General features: G+C 40.3%; 1 protein-coding gene across 8 annotated transcripts in view; it reads right to left on the reverse strand.

Annotated features, from left to right (window-relative positions):
- Positions 1-16,637, reverse strand: part of myripb (myosin VIIA and Rab interacting protein b) — a 96,190-nt gene that overhangs the window by 10,430 nt on the left and 69,123 nt on the right. For 4 of the 8 annotated variants that reach the window (XM_058376926.1, XM_058376924.1, XM_058376923.1 and 1 more), the window contains exons 5-12: positions 15,549-15,629; positions 14,950-15,047; positions 13,057-13,137; positions 12,800-12,961; positions 8,449-8,626; positions 7,431-8,062; positions 5,764-6,708; positions 2,102-2,290 (exon numbers count right to left, since the gene is read on the reverse strand). In XM_058376926.1, coding sequence (XP_058232909.1) covers positions 2,102-2,290; positions 5,764-6,708; positions 7,431-8,062; positions 8,449-8,626; positions 12,800-12,961; positions 13,057-13,137; positions 14,950-15,047; positions 15,549-15,629 — 2,366 coding nt within the window. Of the gene's footprint in view, positions 1-100; positions 1,659-2,101; positions 4,056-5,763; positions 6,709-7,430; positions 8,063-8,448; positions 8,627-12,799; positions 12,962-13,056; positions 13,138-14,949; positions 15,048-15,548; positions 15,630-16,637 lie in introns of those variants that run through there. The other 4 variants (XM_058376928.1, XM_058376927.1, XM_058376925.1 and 1 more) reach the window with 4 other exon arrangements.

The following is a 16,637-nucleotide window of genomic DNA, read 5'->3' on the forward strand; positions in this document are numbered from 1 at the left end:
TATACATATATACATACATATATATATATATATATATATATATATATATATATATATATATATATATATATATATATATATATACACACATATACACACATATATACACACACACACATATATATATATAAAAGGGCTGTCAATCAATTAAATTATTTAAATTAAATTAAAATATTTAATCGTGATTAATCGCATGATTGTCATGAGTTAACTCGTGATTAATCGCAACTTAATCGCACATTTTTATCCATTCTAAATGTACCTTTATGGGCATGGACAAATATTGAAATGTATGTTGTTTATTATTATTGAAATGTATGTTGTTAATTATTGAAATGTATGTTGTTTATTATCATTGAAATGTATGTTGTTAATTATTGAAATGTATGTTGTTTATTATCATTGAAATGTATGTTGTTAATTATTGAAATGTATGTTGTTTATTATTAGTGAAACCATATTCAACATAGAGCATGAAGACTAGACATGTTTCAAAGGTCATAGATATTGTTCTTGTTCATGTCTATTAAACATATGAAAAAAACCCCATAGAAAACAATTACTTCTTTCTTTGCACTGAGCTATTTACTTACACAAGCCTGTTAACATTTTCAGATCACTCATTTTAAACATGCAAAGTGTACATTTATTACTGAAACCACCTTAAATATAGAGCATAAAGAACAGACATGTTTTTCAAATAACTTGTTCATGACTATTAAACAGATGAAGAAAAGAACAGAAAACAGGTTCACATTACATCTCCGCTGAAAACAATCTAGTGTTGACTTTTGTCTTGTCGACAGAACCGTCAGACATCGTTTTATACATAAAGAAGACGCTTTTCTTTCTTAATTTCGGCTTGCTGCTGCATCTCCCATTTCCCAAACTACGGGCAAGGCCGAGGGTCAAACAGAAAATGCGCACTGCTTTAATCGCGCGTTAATAAAATTAGTGCCGTTAAAATGAATTTGCGTTAACGCATTAATAACGCGTTAATTTTGACAGCCCTTATATATATATATACACACACACATAGGTCAGCGCATCAAGGTAAATAGGGAACAGGTGACAAGGCGGGACGGCAGAACAATAGGAGGGCATGGTACAAAATACATGGGAAATACACAGCGAAGCAGGCTACGACGAACACCCCCTCCAGTCGTCTGGCAGGGAACCGTCCCAGTAGTTCCTGACAGCAATATAATATGTATATATAAATGGTCTTTATCACAGAAGTCATCCACTCCCCTTGTATGTATCATCCCCCATAGTTATATATATATTGTAAACATACCACTATGCACTTCTGGTTAGATGCTAACTGCATTTTAATGGCTTTGTATATGTACTTTGCACAATGACAATAAAGTTGAATCTAATCTAATCTAATCTAATTAACGGAGGAATGAACAATTATTTGGGCGCTGCAGGAATCTATGCCTGCGGCAACAAGTGCAAAAGCAGTCAAATTTGTTTGCTCAGTTTACTATTAGTTAAAACTCTATCCTACAGCTTTACACAGACATCTATTAAAGAGAAAGTGTAGATGTATCTGTCTGTCATTTCCTAATTATTCTAATAAGGATTTGAATAATAGTTAGAATAATGACAGATCTTACCTTATGTCCTATCAATGCCACATCATGTTACAATTCCTGAAACCAGCATCAGAAAAATGACAGATTTTCCACACTATCACAAAGATTCTATATAGAATGCCAAATAATCCATTTTTGTTTTACTTTGTCAACAGTATCTCTACTTCATTAACTATTGATGGCCATTGCATACAACTGCGCATATTACCAATATTGTTTGTACTGGCAGTTCTCATGCACAAATTTAGAATTTGTTTTACGCATGCTGTAATGAGACATCCCTAATAAATGCAGGCTTTTTGTTTATACATTTTAGCAGGTCTAAAATGGTCATTTAAATAATTATTTGTTTTTGAATTATCCACCACATTCATGCCCCATCTACAATTCATTCATCCCACAGTTTGAAGACCTTTGTGCTTTTATCTTTATCTCTTACCTGCACAGTAAACATGATTTTTTAAATTTATTTAGTTCACAGTATTAGACTTTGGTCTTACATTCTCCTCCATCTTGGTAAGATGCTGGTCCAGTTTTCTGCTGTCTGGTCCAGAAGAGAGTGGTGTCCCAGCTGGGGAATCGTGGGGGTCAGGACCTTTGCCTTCAGCCTCCCCTATTAATTCCTCTGTAGCATTTAGGACCTTCAAAACCTCTGTGGTGATGCTGCATAGGGAAGCAGCTGAATACTTCTGTCACTCACACACACACACACACACACACACAAACACACACACAAACACACACACAATGGTAGTTCATCATTTACACAGCCATGCATTAATAAATTCATAACTCTTCATGCACACTCTACACTGTAATGAAAGTATTATTTTCAAAAACTAAAATGTCATTCCTTAACTAAGAACCACAAGCACTGAACAGAGAGACTGTTAGAACCATTTACACAAGCACCTGCACAAATCAAACATTTTCATTCCCACTCTTGATACTGACCTACAGGGTTCAGTGATTTAAAAGAGGTTTGTGAAAACACAAAAAGGGATAAACAAAGCTTCACAGGAGCTCATACACTGTTAGTGATGCACTGGGAGTTAGCACAATAACATCCGTCCTATGCATGAATAAACACATAAATACAAGTACACATGTGAAGAAGCAGTATGCCAACACTGATGCAAACACCCCTCACTTCACACACACAGTGTACATCAATAAGGCACAAACATGTGCTGCCCACATTACCCTAAGCAGTGTCTGAATGTGAGAATCAGGGGGAAGAGTCATCTTGTGCTCCATTCAACAGGCACCAAGACATCCCAAAACACATCAAAGTCATGTTACCTTTGATTAATTCTTAATTCAGTGGTCCATTAAGAAAGTGACTAAGAAAGATGGAGCGCAACATGATACTGATGATCACTTCAGATGAGAGTGAAAAGCAGAGCACAGAGATGCATGATGTAACCCAGTGATCAATTAATGGTAGCCTGAAGCTTTGATCCACGGAAGAAGTAAAGCCTTCACAAAGGACAAGAGTAGAGTTATGAAAGTAAATGTGCTCATGTGTGTTTGTGTTCATGTAAGAAAAGAGCTCTGGCAGCACATTTCTGAATAAAAGCAGCATCTCCTTTCAGCTGATATTTTTAACATCTACATAAAGCCAGTAAGGTTGTACCAATGTAAGCTCAACCAAAACAACATGTGCAGGAACATATACAAAAGCACACATTCATCAATCACCCATAACATTAAAACCACTGACAGATGACATATATAACTCATTACAGCAGGCAAGGCATAGGATAGTTTAGGCAGCAAGTAAACAGTTAATTCTCAGGAAACATGGGCAAGCTTAAGGATCTAAGAAACCATGACAAAGGCCAACTTGTGATGGCTAGATGACTGGATCAGAGCATCTCCAAGACAGCATGTGCTGTATGCAGTGGTTAGTATGCAGCTGTATGCACCTCGAAAAAGTGGTCCAAGGAAGGAAAACCAACAGTATCATAAGTGCGTAAGGCTCACCGCTGTGTGTCAGCAAAGGCTGACTAGTTAGGTTTGATCACAAAGCAGCTACTGCAGCATTGCAAGAAAAGTAAAAGCTGGATATGATAGAAACATGTCAGAACACAGTGCATCACAGCTTTATGTGTATGGTGCTGTCTAGCTTGGGTCAGAGTGCCCATTCTGACACCTGTTCAAAGTGGTCTGGTCAGATGAATTTTCTAATACATCATGTGGACAGCGGCTACATTTGCATTGATGGGACCAGAATGCCATTAACCAGGATAGGTTAACTAAACTAACAAATTAATAAACATAGAACTTCCCCATTAATAAACTGTTAGTTAATAGACCAATGAGTATTTTTTAGAATGCTACTGGGTTACCATTAACTGGGGGCACAAGGTAGCTCAGTGGTTAAGATGTTGGACTTCAACCCCCAACTGCTCAGTTGTATTAAGGAGATGCATGGGGTTTCTCCTGTCTCACCTGATGTAAGAGGAAAAAGAGTAACTGCAGCCTCTTCTGCATAATGTGTTCACAAATGAGCAGTGTCAAGAGAAGTAGAAAACAAACATAGAAAGTAAAAGAGAGTGACATACAATTTTGCATAACAAACCAAGGGCTGGAAGAATATGAGGTAGAGACAGGACATGGGCCACAATGAGAGAGGAAGGGGGAAATGAAACGAAAAACCTTTAAGTGAATGGAAGGTAGAAGAACATTATCATAATGGGAAGAAGGCAAATTGTAAACAAATATACAAAAATAACAAATCACAAAGGTTGGGACAGTATAGGATGGGAAGAGAGGATGGGAAGAAGGGAAGACTTGGTGCCATACTGGGTCTTATTTGAGTGTGGAGAAATTCAACACGTGTGCCAATGATCTCACATGGACATGTTTGGGTGGTATATTAAGGACACAGTTGCAGAAAATATCTCAGCACACAATTCACCTGCAGGACCTTCTATATATAGAACAGCATCATTCTGAGTATATAATGCAATAAATCTTTGACTTGAATGTTCACATGCCATGTTCTGCACCAAAGTCTCATCAATTTGAGCCCACTATTCTACAAGCATCAACTACTATTACTTCATTAACCCTATCAGACTTGCCATGCAGGATTTGGGACAAAATTGTAATCAATTTTAAATTTTAAACAGGACAGATGCATTCCCATGGTTTGGGATTAAGCTCTGAAGATGAATTAATAAAAGAATGAAAGAAAGAATGAATGAATGAATGAATGAATGAATGAATGGATGAATGAATGAATGAAGAGAGTTGCAATTTTAATTGAATAAAATTATTATTGACTAACCAGCAAACCCTTGTTTGTCCATGTGCAAATGTGTATTTTTTTTTTATTTCCACTGATTGGGAACATCTTGCAGTATACTTTTGTATATCATAGATTCATACTTTTGTAGATTTATTTGGTGCTGGATTAAATAATAATTAACACACTCTACAAGGTAAGCAAAAAACCTTTCAAGAGATAGGAAATACTATATCTGTGCTGACATTAATGTAACCTCAGTTAGAGTGAAAGTTTTTAATAAAAGCAATTTTCTTCATATTTTTTGAAGGAAAGCTGACTTTTGTAGTCATGCAGTACACAAATATTTCTAAAATAATAATTATAAATAATATACATAATTTATAATTTATAAATTAAATTATAAATAATATAAAATTTATAAAATATTTAGCGAGCTTCTCCAATAGAAAACATATTTTATTGGCCCATTTAAGTCTGACCAAATCAACCTAGTAATGAATATACACAGATATTTCTGTTCAGATGGTGCTCATTAGGTCAATTCAATTTTTGAAATGCAAAATACAAGCAGAATAGATGTAATGTAGGTCGTAATGTGTTAATTGATTAGCCTACACTATATATGGTAGAATCAAAACCTCACAAATATTGAAGGAAATTTTCTGTGGTGAAGGGCAATTACAAAATGCACTTTAGAACTGTACTCTTCCTTCCTCGTGCTGCAATGGACACATGGCATGCACTTCCTGCAGATATGCACAGGAGGGGAAAAGTAGTCTGAAATGGAATAAACACTATTTTGTTTTCACCAAGTAAAGTATTACTTAGAAGAATGCATATGAAAGAGATGGAAGTGTAAGAGACCTGTGTGCATTGGAATTAACCCGCAGTGTTTTTCTTACTTACCTCTGTTGGCGATGTTTGCTCATCTGGGGCAGAGGCGCTGTGGCTGTGTGCTTCTGCTCTTTTTCCAGAGTCTCCCTCCAATTTGCTTCTCTGTAGCAACCCTCTATTTACCTTCTCCTTAGTCAAATAATGTCCTTTCTCACTGTGTTGGTCTTCCATACTCTTCTTTATATCCACTCCAGCCTCTTTTGCTTTCACAGTAATTATTGTCACTTGCTGTGTTTCGCTCTCTTGCAGGTCTCTTATCGTTATCATGTGTGGCATTATTTCTGCTGAATTCACTTTTTCTGCTTTTTTTTCATCCTCACTTTCTGTCTCCACCTGTCTGACTTGCCAACTCCTTTCAACTTGTTTTTCTCTCTCTATTTTTTTTTGTCTGTCCAAATCTTGTTTTTCCATTTGCATTTCTACTTCATCATTTCTTTCTCTATTCTGGTCTCTTTCTCTACGTCCCTGCCTCACCACATCACTTTCCTGACACTCTCTGCTAATCTGGCTTTGTAACCATCTTTCACTCAGTCTCTCCATTTTTATTTTATTCCTCTCCATTTCTATTTTGGCATTATTCTCTTTCTGTGACTCATTCTTTCTTTCTCTTTGTCTTACTCTATCACTTTCTTTCTCCCTTTCTCCACCATGTCGCCTATCAATGACTTTTCGGATTGGCTCATCATCTGATGAGGTCAATTCCTCCTTATTGATTTGATAAACCAGTTCAGAGAGTTTTGACCTCAGTTCATGGTCATTTTCAGATTGGGTATACATCGGGTTAGAGGCTACTGTGTTCTTGTATGCAAACTCAGGGGTCAAGGCAGGGGAAGTCACATGGTTGAGTGGGGTCACAGTGTCTGGTAAGTGATTTGTGGGAGGTGGAAGAGATGACGGTGTCTCCTGGTTATCCTGTCCTTTCATCATCATGGTGTTGAGCAATAGAGTGCTGTTCTCCTAGATATACACAGGGAGCAAATTAGTTATAACCTGAGGATAAATTAATAACCAAAATGTTGACGTAATGGTTCTAACTTATTGTATTCTTTTCTTTTATCCTAGTTTGTAAAACAAGCAAACAATTACTTATGTAAAAAAAGAAAAGAGATAGAAGCTCAGGAGAAAGAGACCAATAAAGATGCACTTATAGGGCACCTTTCATTTAGCCAAGATAATGTAGTAGTAGCAGATGCAGTATGTTCTCATAAACTGGGAAAAGGTTTGTATAAGTCTAAAGTCATGTTTTTTTTTATCATTCTTCACTTCTGTTTATTCCTTATGACGTATAAACCCATGATCTTCACGATAACCTTGGTGTCAAACATGAGCCTCTGCTTCCACCTAGTGGTGTAAAAGAATCTGTCAGAATAACAACCTGAATTTGCATCCATGGTTTTGATCAAGGGCATTAAAATAATAAAAATAATAATTTAAAAAAAGCTTCGAAATTTTGAGTACTGTGTGGCATTTGTTACAAATTGATCCAATGTTTATGAACTAAGTTAGAATTAGATACATGTATATGATAAATTACAAATGTATTGCTGCATTTATAATATATGCATATATAAAAAAACACATTTTCTAGTGCAAAGAAAATAACAGAATTTTTTTTTTTGCTCAAATCTCATATACTGGAAGGCTACATGAAATATGTGAAATAATGTCAATTCTCTCACCCCTGTGTACAGGACATTGTACACACGGCTCTCCTCAGCTGACTCGCGTTTGTTTCGCTTCCTACGTCGCAACCTTCGTATCTGCTCAGCTTGCTCCTCCCCCTCACTGCTATCTCCAACCACCTGAGGGTTAAAATTCACATCCAGGGCACCAAGCCTTGGTGAGTGTGACAGTCTAATAGCAGGTCCGTATTGCTCAAAGGGCATGTAGGGATGGGCATGTAGGAGTTCCAGTGAAGCTTCGTTTTTTTGGGTGACACTGTAAACAGGGATTTGTGTTTGTCTAGGGTTAATTAAAGAATTCTCCGAGTCTGAGTTTAGGGTCTCTGTGTTGGTGAAGTGACCCGAGGAGGGTGAGGTTACTTGTGGATAGTGCTCTGTGTCGCGTTGAGAGTTTGTTTCTTCTGAGAGACGTTGGCGAAACTGCAGCAGTGCAAGCCCCCAGCTATCACATTCTTCTCCATCCTCTGAATCTGACCCCATCTCATCGTATGCTGAAACCACGCCAGATTCCTTCTCTAGCACACTGAACACCAAGCTCTTCCGTTTGGTAAGCAGGCTTGGCCGTGAATGCTGGGAAGTCTGTAAAGCGATCCAGTTCCCATCCGGAGATTGTAGCACAGAAGAAGCACCTACACAAAGTAATATAATGAAAGGGCCAAATGTTAGCACTGTTCAGCATCAATTGTTTGCATTCCATTAGGGTAAATTTAGTTTTTAAAAAGTTTACCCTTTCCTTACTTAAATAGTTAAATGCTAATGCATCAAATTAAATCAATATTAAACACTCATAAAGACATGACAAGATCTAACATTGTAAGAGACACATACATTTATGCTACTATAGGAATGAAATATACGATGATTTAAAAAATGGTAACTGAATATATAGGTGTATTAGAATATAAAAATATTAAGATTAAATTGCTTTAAGTGATTAAAGTGTTGTTAAAGTGTAATTTAGAATAAAATGTATGTGTTGAAGAGAGAGAGAGAGAGAGAGAGAGAGAGAGCTCACTGGAGTTGTCCAGGCGGTCCACATTTTTCCACCCCAATATCGATGCTCGTGACTCTCTCCGCAAAGATGAGTAAATTTCAAGATTTGGCTCTGGTTCTGTAGCTTCAGACGCCTTATCTGCTTCAGGGCTTTTGTCTGGGGATTCATCACTAGTCAGAGATAATGCTGATAGGGACCTCTAAATAGACAAACATACAAAGGAATACACCATTAACCAGTGCTGCAGTATGGCTTCAATGAAGTTTCAATCAATAAATATATCCTGAATTGCCCTTGTGAGGATATGACCTCACCAAGAGATACCTCACTAGGAGAATAGAGGGAGGACCAAGTATTATTACTTATACTTAATACTTACTTATGGGAAGCCAGTGAAGAGTATACATGGATATGTAGATGTGGGACTCTTCCATGTCACCTGATATAACTAACCCTTCAGGTAGGAAGCAAACAGCTGCCATGCATGCAGTGCCATCCAAGACATGTGGATGAACAAGAGAGTCATGTGGTTGATGGTATAAAAGGCTGCTGAAAGGTTGGGGAGGATGAGAATTGATGACAGTTTGGCTGTACTACTTCCGGCACCGCCGCGAATGGCAGCCTTTCCAGCAGGTCCGTGCGTGCCTTGCTATTTTTTTTCCGTGTTTTTCTTTTTTTGTGTGTGCTTTTTGTGTGTTATCAGATTAACTATCCTATGGATATGGAAGGCAAAACTCATTTATTCGAGAAACCAACTCCTTGCTCTGAAAAAGTCCCCTGCCAGTGTGATTCCCCATTTACCTGACAAGGTGAGGAGGCGGTATCGTGGCTGCAGAGCCAGCGCTCAGCTAAAGGCTAAGCGGCTAGCGAAGAAGTGGTGATATAAGCCTTCGGTACCTTCTGTAATTATGGGAAACGTGAACTCGATACCGAACACGATCGACGAGCTGGCTTCGCTGGTGGAAAATGATAAAATCTACAGAGAGTGCAGTTTATTATGATTCTGTGAAACGTGGCTAATGTCTAGCATTCCGGATGCTAACGTGGAGCTAACCGGCTTCAGCATGGTCAGGGCAGACAGAGACACTAAATCCTGTGGAAGCGGAAAGCAGGAGGACTCCTACACGAGGTGGTGTAATCCTGGGCCTGTAAGCATAAAAATCTCCAAATGCTGCAGGGATATCAAACTTCTGGCTGTAAGTTTGTGTCCCTATTACTTGCCCAGAGAGTTTGGACACGCCATTGTTCTCATTGTTTTACATCCGCACACGTGCCGATGCAAAAGTAGCATGTGAGTAAGCTCACACCTTGCATGTATCACAGACTACCTGACAGGCAGACCTCAGAACGTGCGACTGGGGGATTGCAGGTCTGACACTGTGGTCAGCAGTACAGGAGCACCACAAGGGACTGTGCTCTCTCTGGTCCTGTTCACCCTGTACACCGGACTTTCAGTTTTACTCAGAGTTCTGCCACGTGCAAAAGTTCACGGACAACACTGCTATCATTGGCTGTATCAGGAAGGAACAGGAGGAGGAGTACAGAAAACTGATACAGGACTTCGTTGCATGGTGTGACTTTAACCATCTGCACCTCAAAACCACAAAGACCAGGGAGATGGTGGTGGACTTTCAGGAGGCCCAGGCCTCAACCTGAGCCTGTGGTCAAGTTTGTCAAGACCTACAAATACCTTGGAGTACAGCTGGATGATAAAATGGACTGGACTGCCAACACAGATGCTCTGTGCAAGAAAGGACAGAGCTGGCTGTACTTCCTAAGAAGGCTGGCATCCTTTAACATCTCCAAAAAGATGCTGCAGATGTTCTATCAGACTGTTGTGGCGAGTGCCCTCTTCTGTGCAGCAGTGTGCTGGGGAGGCAGCATCAAGAATAAGGACGCTTCACATCTGGACAAGCTGGTGAGGAAGGCGGGCTTGATTGTGGGCTCAGAACTGGACAGCGTGACATCAGTGGCAGAGAGGCAGGTGCTGAGCAGGCTCCTGTCCATCATGGACAATCCACTTCATCCACTGTACAGCATCATCTCCAGACAGAGGAGCAGCTTCAGTGACAGGTTGCTGTCACTGCCCTGCTCCACTGACAGACTGAGGAGGTCAATCCTCCCCCATGCCATGCGGCTCTTTAATTCCACTCAGGGTGGGAAAAGTCAGTGCTGACACTACTCTATGTCCTGAAAAGTCAGTGCTGACACTACTCTCTGTCCTGGACTGTACAACAAACTACAAACTATGCACTATGCAAAATACACTCTGGTTTGCACAGAACTCTTCAATACACTTTGAAATTTGCAGAGGACTCAAACACGCAGTTTTTGCACATCACATGCAGTTTTTGCGCATAAACGGTTTTTGCACTGTGCTTGTGGATACTGCTGGAAGCTGTACATTTTCCTTTGGGATGAATAAAGTATCTATCTATCTATCTATCTATCTATCTATCTATCTATCTATCTATCTATCTATCTATCTATCTATCTATCTATCTATCTATCTATCTATCTATCTATCTATCTATCTATCTATCTGATCTAGCAGCATGTAGCTTCTCAATGACAGACACAAGTTGTAGGATTGCAGGAAAAAATGACTTTCAGGATCTCACCTGTTGCTATATTTGGAAAATGATCCAGCTTAATGAAAAGGGGAATCCTGAATGTGTAATGTAGGAGTTGGAGTAAAATTTTGGAAGTTTTTCTCTGATTGCTGAGCAACATATATGACAGCTAAAGAAAAGGGCAATACATACATTATTCCTGATACCAGGGTCCTTTTGAACTGGTGTCTAGCTTTCTTGGTGAAGTTGATGGCTTGATTGGCAAAGGCATATCTAACACTAATAAAGTTCCCTTTCGAGGGTACTCAATGCTGTGTCATGGCTGACGCTATAGGAACACTTCATTAAGGAAGTTGTGTCTGAAGCTTAGATAGGACACATGACAAAGGGAATTATGCACCAACAAGTCCATATAAGGGCATCTTTGTCACATTACTCCAGCTTTTTTGTCTTCAGGAAGCATTCTGTGCATGTCTTCTCTGTCTAAACTAGGGAAAAAAGAAGATATTTAAAAGACTAGGAAAGAAAAAAATAGATATAGCGAGCAAGGATTTGTGTGCATTCGTGTTCCCATTTTATCATGGAGTACAACACACATGCTCTTTGCATTGTTTGTTGGGAGAGGAGCATGCCCGGTCGGCTCTCGAGGTAGCACTCTGCGTGCATTACAAGAGGTTTCCTCTTCGCAAGCTCCAATCTTGCTTGGCTGTATATTCCAGTCAAGCTTGGGTTTTGCAGGTTGAGTTGGGGGAAGCGGAACAAGAGATAGGTTCTTCCCTTTCTCTTGTACTCTCCCCTGACACCGATATCCCCATTTTGGATTCAGGAGCTCACACAGCAATATCTCATTATCCGGAAGACGATATGTTGTTTTCTGCATTGGGCTCTGAGGAGCTTAATAGAGGCGAGGAGGGGCATTCCTCTCTCAATCTGCCACTGCAGTCAGTGGCGTTGAAGAGGAGTTCCTTGAGGTTATAATGTGCATTGTCGCTAAAATGATTTTAAACTGGCCTGAAGGCAGCTGTCGTTTTTCCTGGACCTCCATGCCAAGATATCGAGGTCCTGGGGGAATCCATGCAAATCTTTTTTCCCCGGCCTCCTCTAATTGTGTGGGGCTTGAAAATCATGGGTATGCAGCCACGCCTAGAGTTGAAGAAATCCTCCAGAATGGAGATAGCCTGCGCTCCCTTCTCTGCTGTGTAGAGTCACCTCAGACATTGTGGGGAAGGCCTACATGGCAGCAGGCCACGCTGGTGCATCACTGCACACCACAGCAGTCTTGCAGGCCAACCAGGCTGACCTGCTGAAGGAACTCGATTGTGGCAAGGGATTTAACTCCGAGACAATCTCTGAGCTACGCCAAGCCACAGATCTTGCGCTCTGTGCCACAAAGCAGACAGCCCATGCCATGGGCCATGGCTGTGTTAGCTGCCATGGAGAAGCACCTGTGGGTTAATTTAACAGAGATTAAGGACAGAGATAATTCCTTTCTCCTGGATGCCCTGATTTCGCCAAAGGGCCTGTTCCACGATGAAGTGAGTATGGTCATCAGCGGGCACCAGGAGGTGAAGCACCAGTCATAGCCACAGGAGAGGCTGCGCTTACTTTGCCCAAAACTGAATTTGAAAATTTTCTCCATTTTGGTGGGTGTTGTCAAAAAGCTTACATATCAGTTACCCAGTTTTTTTAAGGAATGAAAACCGAAATCCAGAAAAAAAATCTTTCAAACATATCCATATTTTTGTGGACTAGTCCTCAGCCACTGTATAAATCTTGAAGACTGATGTGATATATCTTACCCAGGAAGTTTTGCGACAGGCCTGTGTGATAGTACTAGGCTGGGAAGTGGTGCGTATGCTTGATGCTGAGGTAGTGGAGGGCAGGTCACTGTTGTGAGTCTGAGACCAAACAAAGTCATACTCTGCCTGCATCTCTGAGCGTTGCTTCCCTCTATTAATAATCTACAGAGAAAGAGAGAAAGTAAAAGACAGAATTACTATTTCCTTACATTCATTAATTGGAAAATTATAATTCAAGAATAAATGCCTACACTCACTTTTTGGACAATTGTTGTTGCAAGTTCCTCTACAAGCTCTTCTCTATGATCACGAAGATATCGGGCTTCATTCTGCTTCTCCTAAACAGTGAAAGAAGGGTGGAGGAAATATATTAGCAAGTATGGCTGGCAAGATAATTAAAGAAAAGGTTACTTCAAAGTTGAAATGATCTGAAAATGATCCACCAATCTATGCAAGAATGAGAGAGTGAATGAATGAATAGGTACTGTAGATGTATACCTGGGGAAGTTGGATGAACAAATAGATGAATGAATGCATGAATTTATAAAATAATGGAAATATACAATGGATATAATAAGGAAGAATGTGTCTGAATGACCACACTGATGGGCTGGTGGTTGGATGGATGCTGGACAGATGGATGAATACTGAAGATAAAGGAATTGATTTTTTGATCAGTTAGTGGATGGATCTCTGAATTAGTATATTAATATGTAAATGTATACATACACTATATTGCCAAAAGTATTCGCTCACCCATCCAAATAATCAGAATCAGGTGTTCCAATCACTTCCATGGCCACAGGTGTATAAAATCAAGCACCTAGGCATGCAGACTGTTTTTACAAACATTTGTGAAAGAATGGGTCACTCTCAGGAGCTCAGTGAATTCCAGCGTGGAACTGTGATAGGATGCCACCTGTGCAACAAATCCAGTCGTGAAATTTCCTCGCTCCTAAATATTCCACAGTCAACTGTCAGCTGTATTATAAGAACGTGGAAGTGTTTGGGAACGACAGCAACTCAGCCACGAAGTGGTAGGCCACGTAAACTGACGGAGCGGGGTCAGCGGATGCTGAGGTGCATAGTGCGAAGAGGTCACCGACTTTCTGCAGAGTCAATCGCTACAGACCTCCAAACTTCATGTGGCCTTCAGATTAGCTCAAGAACAGTGCGCAGAGAGCTTCATGGAATGGGTTTCCATGGCAGAGCAGCTGCATCCAAGCCATACATCACCAAGTGCAATGCAATGCGTCGGATGCAGTGGTGTAAAGCACGCCGCCACTGGACTCTAGAGCAGTGGAGACGCGTTCTCTGGAGTGACGAATCGCACTTCTCCATCTGGCAATCTGATGGACGAGTCTGGGTTTGGCGGTTGCCAGGAGAACGGTACTTGTCTGACTGCATTGTGCCAAGTGTAAAGTTTGGTGGAGGGGGGATTATGGTGTGGGTTGTTTTTCAGGAGCTGGGCTTGGCCCCTTAGTTCCAGTGAAAGGAACTCTGAATGCTTCAGCATACCAAGACATTTTGGACAATTCCATGCTCCCAACTTTGTGGAAACAGTTTGGAGCTGGCCCCTTCTTCTTCCAACATGACTGTGCACCAGTGCACAAAGCAAGGTCCATAAAGACATGGATGACAGAGTCTGGTGTGGATGAACTTGACTGGCCTGCACAGAGTCCTGACCTCAACCTGATAGAACACCTTTGGGATGAATTAGAGCGGAGACTGAGAGCCAGGCCTTCTCGTCCAACATCAGTGTGTGACCACACAAATGCGCTTCTGGAAGAATGGTCAAAAATTCCCATAAACACACTCCTAAACCTTGTGGACAGCCTTCCCAGAAGAGTTGAAGCTGTTATAGCTGCAAAGGGTGGACTGACATCATATTGAACCCTATGGATTAGGAATGGGATGTCACTTAAGTTCATATGCGAGTCAAGGCAGGTGAGCGAATACTTTTGGCAATATAGTGTATGTGGATAGATAGATAGATAGATAGATAGATAGATAGATAGATAGATAGATAGATAGATAGATAGATAGATAGACAGACAGACAGACAGACAGACAGACAGCGGGTTGGATGGATGGATGGACTGAGGATGGGATGAGTGGACCTATAAGAGGAATGTAGAGAAGGGACAAACCAGACTGTCCCTGTAGCCCTCTGCTTTAGTGATTGCTTCTTCTATGGCCTCTTCAGCAACACGCAGGGCAACAGTGAGAGTCTCTGCGATGCTGTGACCTATGAACACACACACACACTGCATGAATTCAATACAAATTTAAATAACTGATATGAGATGTGGCATAACTGGATTGTGCCATTCTACAAACACAACTATAAACGGCTTGTATTTTATATAGTAGAACCAGAGTTTGCATCATGAGAATTTTTTGATGCATCATGTTTTCAGGGACCAGAATGTCAAAGGAATGTTTCCAGCATCTTGGGTAATTCATGCAACAAAAAGGCTGTTTGAGGCTGTTTTTAGTGCAAAGGGAGGCCATACCAAGTATTTGTATAGTGTTCCCAACAAACTACTCAGTGTCTGCAAATGAGTATGTCTGATGTCCTATCTATGCATACTGTATATGTATATTTTCGGAAACATAGTTTTTACCCTTTCCTCATAAACAGTGTTTTCAAAAATATCTCTGTCTACATGACAACAGAAACTTTATCTTTAACTGTTGGTCAGTTTGCTACCACACATTACACAAAAACATACACTTTAGGACTTACTTTCACTTTGCTTAGAGAATGCTGAGTCACTGCCACAGACACTGCCATCGATATCATTGCTGCCTTCAGGGGCACTCACTTCTAGATAAACATGGACATAGACAAAAGAGATAGTGTAAAAGAGTATTAAAATATCAGTGTAAGCTTTATTTTTGTGTAGTAAAAGCTCTGGCTAATGTGATGTGCATGGGTCAATTTTTAAAATTCTGTTTTCACATAAATGTTTACAGCACTGCTTCATGGTACACCCTCTTAGCAGTAACACAGTACAACACCAATAGAAAGATAAATACAACATACTATATAAATTAAAGACTGTGTTGTTTTATTGGAAACAAATAAACAAATTATTAAATGCTGATATACACTGAACAAAATTATAAACACAGCACTTTTGTTTTTGCCCCCATTTTTCATGAGCTGAACTCAAAGATCTAAGACTTTTTCTACGTACACAAAAGGCCTATTTCTAGTGCAAACAAACGACATGCTTTCACCTTCCTTTTCCCTACACAGAGGCACCAGACAGGGATGCCCACTGTCCCCACTGTTGTTTACCCTTGTGATAGAACCCCTTGCCCTCTGGCTGCGATCAGAGGAAAGCTTCAGAGGCAGAGCATGTCGCAACACGATCCATAAAGTTTCATTATATGCAGACGACTTGCTTTTATACGTTTCAGACCCAACTCATTCTCTCCCTGCAATATTTAATATCCTGAACCAATATGGAGCAGCCTCTGGCTATAAGCTTAATTATCAAAAGAGCGAGCTCATGCCCATCAATGCATTAGCCAAGGAACACCCACACTCTATAGCACCATTTAAGTGGGCACTTAACGGCTTCCGCTACCTGGGCATTCATGTCTCCACATCCCTTCTCTGGAAACAGAGAAGAACCTTGACCGCTGGAGGGCTTTGCCACTTTTGCTGATAGGCCGAATAAACTTAATTAAAATGGTGGTTCTCCCAAAGTTCCTTTATCTCTTTCAACACATTCCCATTCTATTAGCCAAATCATTTTTCGACAGGCTCAACAAACTGATTCGCAGGTCAATTCTGCAGTCCCCTAAGAAGAATGGGGGCCTTGCC

Source organism: Hemibagrus wyckioides, linkage group LG23 (genome assembly GCF_019097595.1).
Source record: "Hemibagrus wyckioides isolate EC202008001 linkage group LG23, SWU_Hwy_1.0, whole genome shotgun sequence".
NCBI classification, from domain to species: Eukaryota; Metazoa; Chordata; class Actinopteri; order Siluriformes; family Bagridae; genus Hemibagrus; species Hemibagrus wyckioides.